This window comes from Agelaius phoeniceus, chromosome 33, assembly GCF_051311805.1.
Source record: "Agelaius phoeniceus isolate bAgePho1 chromosome 33, bAgePho1.hap1, whole genome shotgun sequence".
NCBI classification, from domain to species: domain Eukaryota; kingdom Metazoa; phylum Chordata; class Aves; order Passeriformes; family Icteridae; genus Agelaius; species Agelaius phoeniceus.
In genome coordinates, this window is record NC_135297.1 from 388,214 (window position 1) to 400,437 (window position 12,224).

The following is a 12,224-nucleotide window of genomic DNA, read 5'->3' on the forward strand; positions in this document are numbered from 1 at the left end:
TTTCCGCTCAGATTTTGGGAATATTTTTCCCCAAATTTTGGGATTCTTCCCCTCAGATTTTGGGAATTTTTTTGCCGAAATTTTGGGATTTTTCCCTCAGATTTTGGGATTTTTTTTGCCCAAATTTTGGGATTCTTCCCCTCAGATTTTGGGATTTTTTTTGCCCAAATTTTTGAGATTTTTTCCCCAAATTTTGGGAATTTTTTTGCCCAAATTTTGGGATTGTTCCCCTCAGATTTTGGGAATTTTTTGCCGAAATTTTGGGATTTTTTCCCCTCAGATTTTGGGAATTTTTTTCCCAGATTTTGGGAATTTTTTTGCCCAAATTTTTGAGATTTTTTCCTCAAATTTTTGGTGTTTTTTTCCCCAGATTTTGGAAATCTTTTCCCCCAAATTTTTGGACTTTTCCCCCAGATTTTGGGAATTTTTTTTGCCCAAATTTTGGAATTTTTCCCCCCAATTTTTGGGATTTTTCCCCTCAGATTTTGGGAATTTTTTTTGCCCAAATTTTTGCGATTTTTTCCCCCAAATTTTGGGATTTTTCCCCTCAGATTTTGGGAATTTTTTTCCCCAAATTTTTGGGATTTTCCCCCAGATTTTGGGATTTTTTTTGCCCAAATTTTTGCGATTTTTTCCCCAAATTTTGGGATTTTTTCCCTCAGATTTTGGGAATTTTTTTGCCCAAATTTTGGAATTTTTCCTCCCAATTTTTGGGATTTTTCCCCTCAGATTTTGGGAATTTTTTTCCCCAGATTTTGGGAATTTTTTTGCCCAAATTTTGGAATTTTTCCCCCCAATTTTTGGGATTTTCCCCCAGATTTTGGAAATTTTTTTGCCCAAATTTTTGAGATTTTTTCCCCAAATTTTGGAATCTTTCCCCCAGATTTTGGGAATTTTTTTGCCCAAATTTTGGAAAATTTTTTCCCCCAAATTTTGGGATTTTCCCCTCAGATTTTGGGAATTTTTTTCCCCAAATTTTTGAGATTTTTTCCTCAAATTTTTTGTGTGTTTTTCCCCCAGATTTTGGGAATCTTTTTGCCAAAATTTTGGAATTTTTCCCCCCAATTTTTGGGATTTTTCCCCTCAGATTTTGGGAATTTTTTTGCCCAAATTTTGGGATTTTTTCCCCTCAGATTTTGGGAATTTTTTTGCCCAAATTTTGGGATTTTTTCCCCTCAGATTTTGGGAATTTTTTTCCCAGATTTTGGGAATTTTTTTGCCCAAATTTTTGAGATTTTTTCCTCAAATTTTTGGTGTTTTTTTCCCCAGATTTTGGAAATCTTTTCCCCCAAATTTTTGGACTTTTCCCCCAGATTTTGGGAATTTTTTTTGCCCAAATTTTGGGATTTTTCCCCTCAGATTTTGGGAATATTTTTCCCCAAATTTTTGGACTTTTCCCCTCAGATTTTGGGAATTTTTTGCTGAAATTTTGGGATTTTTTCCCCTCAGATTTTGGGAATTTTTTTGCCCAAATTTTTGGTGTTTTTTTCCCCAGATTTTGGAAATCTTTTCCCCCAAATTTTTGGACTTTTCCCCCAGATTTGGGGAAATTTTTTTGCCCAAATTTTGGGATTTTCCCCCCAGATTTTGGGAATTTTTTTCCTCAAATTTTTTGTGTTTTTTCCCGAGATTTTGGGAATCTTTTTGCCGAAATTTTGGGATTTTTCGCCTCAGATTTTGGGAATTTTTTTCCCCAAATTTTTGGGATTTTTTCCCTCAAATTTTTGGACTTTTCCCCCAGATTTTGGGAATTTTTTCCCCAAATTTTGGGAATTTTTTTGCCCAAATTTTGGGGTTTTCCCCCCAGATTTTGAGAATTTTTTTGCCCAAATTTTTGAGATTTTTTCCCTCAAATTTTTGGGATTTTCCCCCAGATTTTGGGAATTTTTTTGCCCAAATTTTTGAGATTTTTTCCCCCAGATTTTGGGAATTTTTTCCCCAGATTTTGGGATTTTTTTTGCCCAAATTTTTGAGATTTTTTCCCTCAAATTTTTGGTGGTTTTCCCCCAGATTTTGGGAATTTTTTCCCCAGATTTTGGGATTTTTTTTCCCCAGATTTTGGGATTTTTTTTGCCCAAATTTTTGAGATTTTTTCCCTCAAATTTTTGGTGGTTTTGCCCCAAATTTTGGGAATTTTTTGCCAAAATTTTGGGATTTTTCCCCCTAATTTTTGGGATTGTTCCCCTCAGATTTTGAGATTTTTTTTTACCCAAATTTTTGAGATTTTTTCCCCAATTTTTGAGATTTTTTTCCCCAATTTTTGGGATTTTTCCCCCAAATTTTGGGATTTTTTTTCCCCAAATTTTGGGAATTTTTCCCCAATTTTGGGGTCTTGGTGGGGGGAGGGGATCGGGGCCATGCGGGGTCAGGGTGGGGCCCCCCGGGGGGGTTATTGCAGGGGGGGGCCTGGGGGGTCAGGGGTCACTCGGGGTCACTCAGGGGTCACTCGGGTCACTCGGGGTCACTCGGGGTCACTCGGGGTCACTCGGCCACCTGGACACCCCCGCAGTTTTCTTTGCTCTCGGAGGTGATGGCCAAATATTCCGACCTGAGGAGGGGGAGAGGAGAAATTCGGGGTGTGGGAGGGGCCCCAAAATTCCGGGAAGCCCAAAATCCCAAAATTCCAACCCCAAAATGCCCGAAAATAAAAAAAATCCGGTGCAAAAAGGGCAAAAATGGCCAAAATTCCACCCCGAAATGTCACCAAAAAATTCGCCTGAGAAAATCTGGAAAATTCCAGCCCGAAAAGTCCCAAAATCAAAAGAAATTCCAGTCAAAATCCCAATAATTCCGCCCAAAAATGTCCCAAAATAAAAAAAAATCCAGTCCAAAAAAGTCCCAAAAATTCCCCCCAGAAAATCCCAAAAATTCCATCCCAAAAAGTCCCAAAATCAAAAAGAAATTCCATCCATAATTCCACCCGAAAATGGCCCAAAATAAAAAAAACCACCCCAAACATGCGTCAAAATTTTAAGAATTCTACCCTAAAATCCCCAAAAAAATCCCAAAAATTCCACCCAAAATGCCCCAAAGTAAAAAAAAAATCCAGTCCAAAAAGCCCAAAAATCCCAAAAATTCCACCCCACAAAGTCCAAAAATTCCCCCCAGAAAATCCCGAAAATTCCAGCTCAAAAACTCCCAAAAGTCCCAAAAATTCCCCCCAGAAAATTCTGAAAATTCCATCCCAAAAAGTCCCAAAATCAAAAAGAAATTCCAGCCAAAATCCCAAGAATTCCACTGGAAAATGTCCCAAAATAAAAAAAAAAAAATCTGGTCCAAAAAGCCCAAAAATCTCAAAAATTCCACCCCAAAAAGTCCCCAAAAAATCCCAAATATTCCACCCCCAAATTGCCCCAAATGTGGCCCAAAAATGCTCCAAAATCCCAGAAATTCGACCCCGAATGATCCCAAAAATCCCACAAATTCCATCCCAAAAGTCCCCAAAAATCCCCAAAAATTCCCCCCAAAAAATCCCAAAAATTCCAGCCCAAAAAGTCCCAAAATCAAAAAGAAATTCCAGCCAAAATCCAAAAAATCCACTGGAAAATGTCCCAAAATAAATAAAAAACCCACCCCAAAAAGCATCAAAATTAAAAAAATTCTATCCAAAAATCCCCAAAAATTCCACCCAGAAAATCCCAAAAATTCCACCCCAAAAAAGCCCCAAAAATGCTCCAAAATCCCAGAAATTCGACCCCGAATGGTCCCAAAAATCAAAAAAATTCCGCCCCAAAAACTCCCAAAAATCCCCCAAAAATTCCCCCCAGAAAATCCCAAAAATTTCATCCCAAAAAGTCCCAAAATCAAAAAGAAATTCCAGCCAAAAATCCCCAAAATTTCTTCCAAAAATCCCACGAATTCCACCCCAAAAAAAGCCCCAAAATCCAAAAAATTCCCACCAAAAAAGCCTCAAAATCAGAACCTAAAAAAGCCCCAAAATCCAAAAAAATTCCACCCCAAAATTCCATTTCCAAAGTCAGCAAATCCCAAAAAATCCACCCAAAAAAGGCCCCAAAGTGACCCAAAAATTCTGGAAATTCCACCCCAAAAATTCTCCAAAACCTCAAAAATTCCCCCAAAAATTCCCCCCGGAAATGCCCCAAAATCCCCCCAAAAAAAGCCAAAAAAAACCCCCAAAATTCCCACCAAAATCACCCAAAATTCCCCATTTTTTACCCCAATTTTCACTTTCCCCTGAAAATTTCGACCACGCCCCCTTTAGGCCACGCCCACTCACAAATCCGCGCCCTCACGCTTTAGGCCACGCCCTGCCGCCATTTTGAAACCCCAATTTCTTCATTTTTTGCCCCATTTTCACCCAATTTTTTACATTTCCCCCCCAAATTCCAACCCCAAACCTTCCAAATTTAAGCCACGCCCCTCGCGACCACACCCACTCCTAAACCACGCCCTATGTTTTAGGCCACGCCCCCTCCGCCATTTTGAAACCCCAATTTCCCCATTTTTGGCCCCATTTTCACCCAGTTTTTTGCATTTCCCCCCCAAATCCCCACCCAAAACCCTCCAAATTTAAACCACGCCCCCTTCAGACCACACCCACTCCTAAACCACGCCCCTACGCTTTAAGCCACGCCCTCCCACCATTTTGAAACCCCAATTTCTTCATTTTTCACCCATTTTCACCCAGTTTTTTACATTTCCCCCCAAATCCCAACCCCAATCCACTCCTAATTTAAACCACGCCCTCACTCCCAAAGCCACGCCCCCTCCGCCATTTTGAACCCCCGTTTTCCTCCTAATTTCCTCAATTTCCTCCTTTTTCCGCCCAGTTTTTTGCATTTCCCCCCAAATTCCAACCCAAATCACTCCTAATTTAAACCACGCCCCCCACTCCCAAAGCCACGCCCCCTCCGCCATTTTTAAACCCCATTTTCCTCCTAATTTCCCCATTTTTCACCCCATTTTCACCCCATTTTTTGCATTTCCCCCCCAAATCCCAACCCAAAACCCTCCAAAATTAAGCCACGCCCCTTTTGACCACACCCACTCCTAAACCACGCCACTACGCTTTAAGCCACGCCCCCTCCGCCATTTTGAAACCCCAATTTCCTCATTTTTCACCCCATTTTCACCCAATTTTTTACATTTCCCCCCCAAATCCCAACCCCAATCCACTCCTAATTTAAACCACGCCCCTCACTCCCAAAGCCACGCCCCCTCCGCCATTTTGAAACCCCGTTTTCCTCCTAATTTCCTCAATTTCCTCCTTTTTCCGCCCCGTTTTTTTTCATTTTCCGCCCCCAAACTTCGCCTGCTGGTTAAGCCCCGCCTCCCCCCTTCCGGCCCCGCCCACTCACGCGCTGTCGGGGGGCGGGGACGCGGCCGCCACCTTGCGGTAGCAGTAGAGCATCTCGGCGGCGAGCCAGAGCGTCAGCACCACGATCAGCACGTACATCAGGATCTCGGACACGATGGACGCCAGGTCCCGCCGCGCTTCAGGGGGGAAAAGGGGGGACAAAAAAATTCCCAAAACCCTCAGGAATTGTCCCCAAAATGTTCCCAAAAAAATCCCCAAAGATCCCCAAAAAAATCCCGGAAAATTGCGCGGTTTTGGAGGCAAAATTGCTCGTTTTGGGGTTAAGCCACGCCCATTGCGGCCTAAGCCACGCCCACTTGCTGCCTTATATGGGTGTGGAGCCCTCCCAGTGCTCGCCAGCAGCTTCCAGTGAGGCCCAGTTTGATCCCAGTTTGATCCCAGTTTGGTCTCAGTGCCCTCCCAGTACAATCCCAGTGCTTCCAGTTTGACCCCAGTTTGGTCCCAGCCCCCCCAGTTTGGTCCCAGTTTGGTCCCAGTGCTCCCAGTTTGGTCCCAGTCCCCTCCCAGTTTGATCCCAGTCCGGTCCCAGCTTGATCCCAGTTTGATCCCAGTCCCCTCCCAGTTTGATCCCAGCGCTCCCATTGATCTCCCAATGCCCTCCCAGTAACGCCCAGTGCTCCCAGTATGATTGAAATGTGATCCCAGTGATTCCCAGTGATTCCCAGTCCCCCTCAATGAACTCCCAGTGTCTCCCCCTGGTGGCGGCTTTGGGAACTGCAGCACCTCCCAGCACCTCCCAGTTCATCCCAGTCCATCCCGGTTCCCCTTTAATCCCTTCCAGCTCCATTCCACTCCCTCCCAGTCCCTTCCAACCACATCCCAGTAACTCCCAGTTTATCCCAGTCCCTCCCAGTCCCTTTCTCCACCACGGCCAGCCCCAGGGTCTGGTTCCTGGACAGGCTGTAGGTGTAACCCAATTCCCTCCCAGTAACTCCCAGTAACTCCCAGTCCCTCCCAGTTCCCTCCCAGTTCCCCTCAATGAACTCCCAGTGTCTCCCCCTGGTGGCAGCTTTGGGAACTGCAGCGTCCTCCCAGCACCTCCCAGTAATTCCCAGTCCCTCCCAGTTCATCCCAGTTCTCCTTTAATCCCTCCCACCTCCGTTTTACTTCCCTCCAACTCCATTCCAGTCCCTCCCAGTCCCTCCCAACCACATCCCAGTAACTCCCAGTCCCTCCCAGTTCATCCCAGTTCCCCTTTAATCCCTCCTACCTCCATTTTACTTTCCTCCAACTCCATTCCAGTCCCTCCCAGTCCCTTCCAACCAACTCCCAGTAACTCCCAGTCCATCCCAGTCCCTTCCAACCACATCCCAGTAACTCCCAGTGCCTCCCAGTTTATCCCAGTGCCTCCCAGCACCTTTCTCCACCACGGCCAGCCGCAGGGTCTGGTTCCTGGCCAGGCTGTAGGTGTAGCCCTCGAAGGTCAGGTTGCGTTTCAGCCGGCACACGTACTGCCCGGCGTGGCTGCGCTTCACCTCCATCAGCCACACCGACAGGTCCTGCAGGTCCCGCGTGCCCCGCGAGCCGTTCCAGGAGATCACCCCGAAAAACGGCCCAGGAGCCACCCACTCGCCCTCCTCGGGGCTGTAGTGCAGGATCTGCACCGGTGAAAACCAGTGAAAACCAGTAAAAACCAGTAAAGGTTGGTGGGAAGGGATTGGAAATGGGCTTGGCTCAGTGGCACCCTCTGGTGGTTGAGTTTGGTGTTGCAATTGTGGCGCAAGTAATTCCCAGTAGCGCCCAGTTTAGCCCAGTGACTCCCAGTATGGCCCTGGGGCTCTCTAGGGGCTCTCCAGTAGCTCCCAGTGCCTCCCAGTAACTCCCAATTCATCCCAGTCCATCCCAATGAACTCCCAGTATTTCCCCAGCTCCCCCTTGTGGTGGCTTTGGGAACTGCAGCCTCCTCCCAGTTCATCCCAGTAATTCCCAATTCATTCCAGTCCCTCCCAATTCCCTCCCAGTTCCCCTCAATGAACTCCCAGTGTTTCCCCAGCTCCCCCTGGTGGTGCCATTGGGAACTGCAGCGTCCTCCCAGTCCCTCCCAGTCTATCCCAATCCCATCCCAATCCCCTCCCAGTTTATCCCAGTTTGTCCTAATCCTTCCCAATTTGTCCCAATTCCCTCCCAGTGTTTCCCCGGCTCCCCCTGGTGGCGCCTTTGGGACCTGCAGCATCCTCCCAGTTCCCCCAGTCCCTCCCAGTTTATTCCAATCCCATCCCAGTCACCCCCAGTTTGTCCCAATCCCCTCCCAGTTTATCCCAATCCTCCTCAGTTCCCTCCCAGCGTTTCCCCAGCTCCCCCCGGTGGTGCCATTGGGAACTGCAGCATCCTCCCAGTAACTCCCAGTCCATCCCAATCCTCCTCAATTCCCTCCCATTGTTTCCGCGGCTCCCCCTGGTGGCGCCTTTGGGACCTGCAGCATCCTCCCAGTTCCTCCCAGTCCCTCCCAGTTTATCCCAATCCCATCCCAGTTCGTCCCAGTCCCCCCCAGTCCATCCCAATCCCATCCCAGTCACCCCCAGTTTGTCCCAATCCCCTCCCAGTCCCTCCCAGTCCCTCTCAGTCATTCCCAATCCCCTCCCAGTCCCTCCCAGTTGATCCCAATCCCATCCCAGTCCCTCCCAGTCCCTCCCAGTGCCTCCCAGTGACCTTCTCGAACTGGGGGGCCCCCTCAGGACGGAAGAACCACTCGCTCTCGGCCTCGGCCGGGGTCTCGCTGCGGCGCTTGCAGGCGATGCAGAGCAGCCGGAACGGCGCCCCCAGCACGGCCTCGGTGCCCGAGGCCACCTCCACGCACCCCCCCAGGGCCCCCGAAACTGCAGGGAGGGGGGAAAAAGATGGGGGGGAGGGGGGTCAGGAGAGAATTCCAGAATTTTCCCGAAATTCCCAAAAAATTTGGTGAAAATCCGTTGAAATTTGATGGAAATTTGGTCCAAAAATCCACCCAGAAATGGTTAAAATTGACCCAAAATTGACCCAAAATGCACCCCCAGGACTCCCAAAATTGTGGAGAGGGGAGAGAAGGGGCGGATCAGGAGAGAATTCCCGAATTTTCCCGGAATTCCCCAAAAATTCCCCAAAAATTCCTGTGAAATTCCATTGAAACTGGAACAAAATTTGGTCCAAAAATCCACCCAAAAATGGTTAAAATTGACCCAAAATGGACCCAAAGTTCAGCCCCAAAATCCAAAAAATGGGGAAGAGGAGAAGAGGAGGGTCAGGAAGAAATTCCCAAATTTTCCAAAAATTCCCCAAAAATTCCCCCAAAATTCCTGTGAAATTCTGTTGAAATTTGAATGAAATTTGGTCCAAAAAAACCAATAAAATTGTTAAAATCGACCCAAAGTGGAGTCAAAATCCTCCCCCAGGACCTCAAAATTACAGGGAAGGGGAGAAAGGGGGAGGTCAGGAAGGAATTCCCAAATTTTCCTAAAATTCAAAAAAAATTCCCCAAAAAATTCCCCAAAAAAAATCCCCAAAAATTCCCGTGAATTTCTGTTGAAATTTGATGGAAATTTGGTCAAAAAAACCCCATTAAAAATTGTTAAAATCGACCCAAATTTGACCTAAAATCCAGCCCCGAGATGCCAAAAATGGGGTCAGGAAGAAATTCCCAAAATTTCCCAAAATTCCCCAAAAATTCAGTGAAATTCTGTTGAAATTTGACTGAGATTTGGTCCAAAAAATCACCCAGAAATGGTTAAAATTGACCCAAAATTGACCCAAAATTGACCCCAAATCCACCCCCAGAACCCCAAAATTGTGGAGAGGGGAGAGAAGGGGGGGGGTCAGGAAAAAATTCCCAAATTTTCCCAAAATTCCCCCAAAAATTCCTGTGAAATTCCAATAAAATTTGGTCCAAAAATCCACCCAAAGATTTGGGGACATTTTTGGGGTCCCGGGTGACATTTTGGGGACATTCGGGGACATTTTGGGGGTTCCAAGTAACATTTGGGGACATTTTGGGCGTCCCAGGTGACATTTGGGGGGTCCCAGGTGACATTTTGGGCACATTTTGGGATATTTTGGGGTCCCAGGTGACATTTTAGGACATTTTGGGGGTCTCGGTGACATTTGGGGACATTTTTTGACTCCTAGGTGACTTTCGGGGGGGTCCCAGGTGACATTAGGGGACATTTTGGGGTCTCAGGTGACATCTGGGCACATTTTAGAGACATTTTGGGGGTCCCAGGTGACATTTGGGAATATTTTGAGGATCCCAGGTGACATTTTGGGCACATTTAGGCACATTTTGTGGACATTTGTGGACATTTTGGGGACATTTGGTGACATTTTGGGGTCCCGGTGACATTCGGGGAGTCCCGAACTCACCCTCGAGGAGCCCGAGGAGCAGCGGCAGCAACATGGCGGCACTTCGGCAATTTCCGGACACCTTCGGCTCTTTCCGGCCCACTTCGTCCCCGGTTCGGCTCTTTCCGACCCTCCCCGCTCTTCCTTCGTCTACTTCCGGCCCGCTTCGCTTACTTCCGGTCCAGTTCGGTTCTTTCCGTCCCACTTCGCTTCTTTCCGGCCCGGTTCGGTTCTTTCCGTACAGCTCCGTCCGCACTTCGCTTATCCCGCTCCCTCTTCGGCTCTTTCCGGACAACTTCGCCTCTTTCCGGCCCGGTTCTGATTTCTCCGGCCTAGTTCGGCCCAGTTGAGCCCAGTTGGGCCCAGTTTGGGCCCAGTTCAGCGTCTCCGGTCCCCCTCGGCCCCCTGCCCGGCCCATGGGCCCCTCCCCCTGCCGCAGGAGGAGGATGAGGAGGAGGAGGAGGAGGAGGAAGAGCCCGGGACGGGTCGGAGGAGCCGCTTCAAGGCATGGCCGGACCCTCAGGCGGGTCCGCTTCGGCTCCGCTTCGGCTTTTTTCGCTCCCCGGCCTTCGGCTCTTTCCGCCTCCCGGTTCGCCGGCGTTCGGCTCCGCTTCGGCTCTTTCCGGCTCTTTTCGGCTCCGCTCGGTCCCGGCGCACTGCGGCGCCCGAGGGGGGGGGGGCGGAACCGAGGGATTGACGTCATCGAAGTGGGCGTGGTTTCCACCGAGCCGCTCTGGGCCCCGCCCCCCGATGTCCCCAAAAGTGTCGCGATGTCGCCAAGGCCACCCCGAGGGGTCCCCGAGGCTGGCGCCGTGTCCTGGGGGCCACAAGGAGAGCCCAGGGGTCCCCAAGGTGTCCCCGTGTCCCCGAGGCCACCCCCGTGTCCCCAAGGTGTCCCTGAGGTTGTCCCAGTGTCCCCAAGGATGTCCCAGTGTCCCCAAGAGTGTCCCCAGGTCCCTCCCAGCGTCCCCTGTCATGTCCCAGTGTCCCCAAGGGTGTCCCCAGGTCCCTCATGGTGTCCCCAACTCCATCCCAGTGTCCCCAGGATTGTCCCCAAATCCCCCCCAATGATGTCCCCAGGTCCCTCCCGGTGTCCCCAGGTCCCTCCCAGTGTCCCCATGGGTGTCCCCATGTCCTCAGGGATGTCCCTATGTCTGTCCCAGTGTCCCCATGGGTGACCCAAGCCGTGTCCCAGTGTCCCAGGAGTGTCCCCAAGTCCCTCCCAGTATCCCCAAGGGCCATCCCAGTGTCCCCATGTCCCTCCCAGTGTCCCCATGGGTGTCCCCAGATCCCTCCCAGTGTCCCCAGGGGCCATCCCAGTGTCCCCAGTAATGTCCCCATGTCCCTCCCAGTGTCCCCAAGGGATGTCCCCATGTCCCTCCCGGTGTCCCCAACTCCATCCCAGTGTCCCCAAGGGTGTCCCAAGCCATGTCCCAGTGTCTCCAGGAGTGTCCCCAAGTCCCTCCCAGTGTCCCCAGGTCCCTCCCGGTATCCCCTGTCATGTCCCAATGTCCCCAAGGGTGTCCCCAGGTCCCTCCCAGGGATGTCCCCAGCCGTGTCCCCTTGTCCCCATGAGTGTCCCCATGTCCCCAGGGATGTCCCCAGGTCCCTCCCAATGTCCCCAACTCCATCCCAGTGTCCCCAAGGGTGCCCCAAGCCATGTCCCAGTGTCCCCAAGGGTGTCCCCATGTCCCTCCCGGTGTCCCCAGTAGAGTCCCCAGGTCCCTCCCAGTGTCCCCGGGGATGTCCCCAGGTCCCTCCCAGTGTCCCCAAGTCCCTCCCGGTGTCCCCAAGTCCCTCCCAGTGTCCCCAAGGGTGTCCCCAGGTCCCTCCCAGGGATGTCCCCAGGTCCCTCCCGATGTCCCCAAAAGTGTCGCGATGTCGCCAAGGCCACCCCAAGGGGTCCCCGAGGCTGGCGCCGTGTCCTGGGGGCCACAAGGAGCGCCCAGGGGTCCCCAAGGCGTCCCCAAGGTGTCCCGAGGTGTTCCCACGTCCCCAGGAGTGTCCCCAAGTCCCCCCCAGTGATGTCCCCATGTCCCTCCCAGTGTCCCCTGTCATGTCCCAGTGTCCCCAAGGGTGTCCCCAGGTCCATCCCAGTTTCCCCAGTGATGTCCCAGTGTTCCCACGTCCCCAGGAGTGTCCCCAAATCCCCCCCAATGATGTCCCCATGTCCCTCTCAGTGTCCTCAAGTCCATCCTGGTGTCCCCATGTCCCCAGGACATCCCCAAGTCCCTCCCTGTGTCCCCAAGGGTGTCCCCATGTCCCTCCCGGTGTCCTCAGCCATGTCCCCTTGTCCCCATGTCCCTCCCAGTGTCCCCAGGGATGTCCCCATGTCCCTCCTGGTGTCCCCAGGGATCTCCCCGTGTCCCTCCCAGTGTCCCCAAGGACCATCCCGGTGTCCCCATGTCCCTCCCGGTGTCCCCAAGTCCCTCCTGGTGTCCCCAGGGTGTCCCCAAGTCCCTCCCAGGGATGTCCCCAGGTCCCTCTCGGTGTCCCCAGGGATGTCCACAGGTCCCTCCTGGTGTCCCCAAGTCCCTCCCGGTGTCCCCAAGGGTGTCCCCAGGTCCCTCCCAGG

The 12,224-nt window shown here is 50.6% G+C and overlaps 1 protein-coding gene across 1 annotated transcript; it reads right to left on the bottom strand.

Moving 5' to 3' along the window:
* Positions 1–2,315: 2,315 nt before the first annotated feature.
* LOC129134578 (uncharacterized) lies at positions 2,316–10,367 on the bottom strand. Its single transcript, XM_077192468.1, has 5 exons — positions 9,671–10,367; positions 7,988–8,154; positions 6,696–6,936; positions 5,319–5,454; positions 2,316–2,548 (listed from the first exon to the last, which is right to left on the bottom strand). Exons 1-5 carry the CDS (start codon positions 10,350–10,352, stop codon positions 2,482–2,484), a joined length of 1,293 nt encoding a protein of 430 aa, XP_077048583.1. The 5' UTR covers positions 10,353–10,367; the 3' UTR covers positions 2,316–2,481.
* Positions 10,368–12,224: the final 1,857 nt, after the last annotated feature.

Coding starts and splice junctions, on each gene's coding strand:
- LOC129134578 (XM_077192468.1), bottom strand. CDS start 10,352: ATGACGTCAATCCCTCGGTTCCGCCCCCCCCCCCTCGGGCGCCGCAGT. Junction 5,455..6,695: donor GCTGGCCGTGGTGGAGAAAG/GTGCTGGGAGGC, acceptor TCCCCCCTGAAG/CGCGGCGGGACCTGGCGTCC. Junction 2,549..5,318: donor TCCCCGCCCCCCGACAGCGC/GTGAGTGGGCGG, acceptor CCCCCTCCTCAG/GTCGGAATATTTGGCCATCA.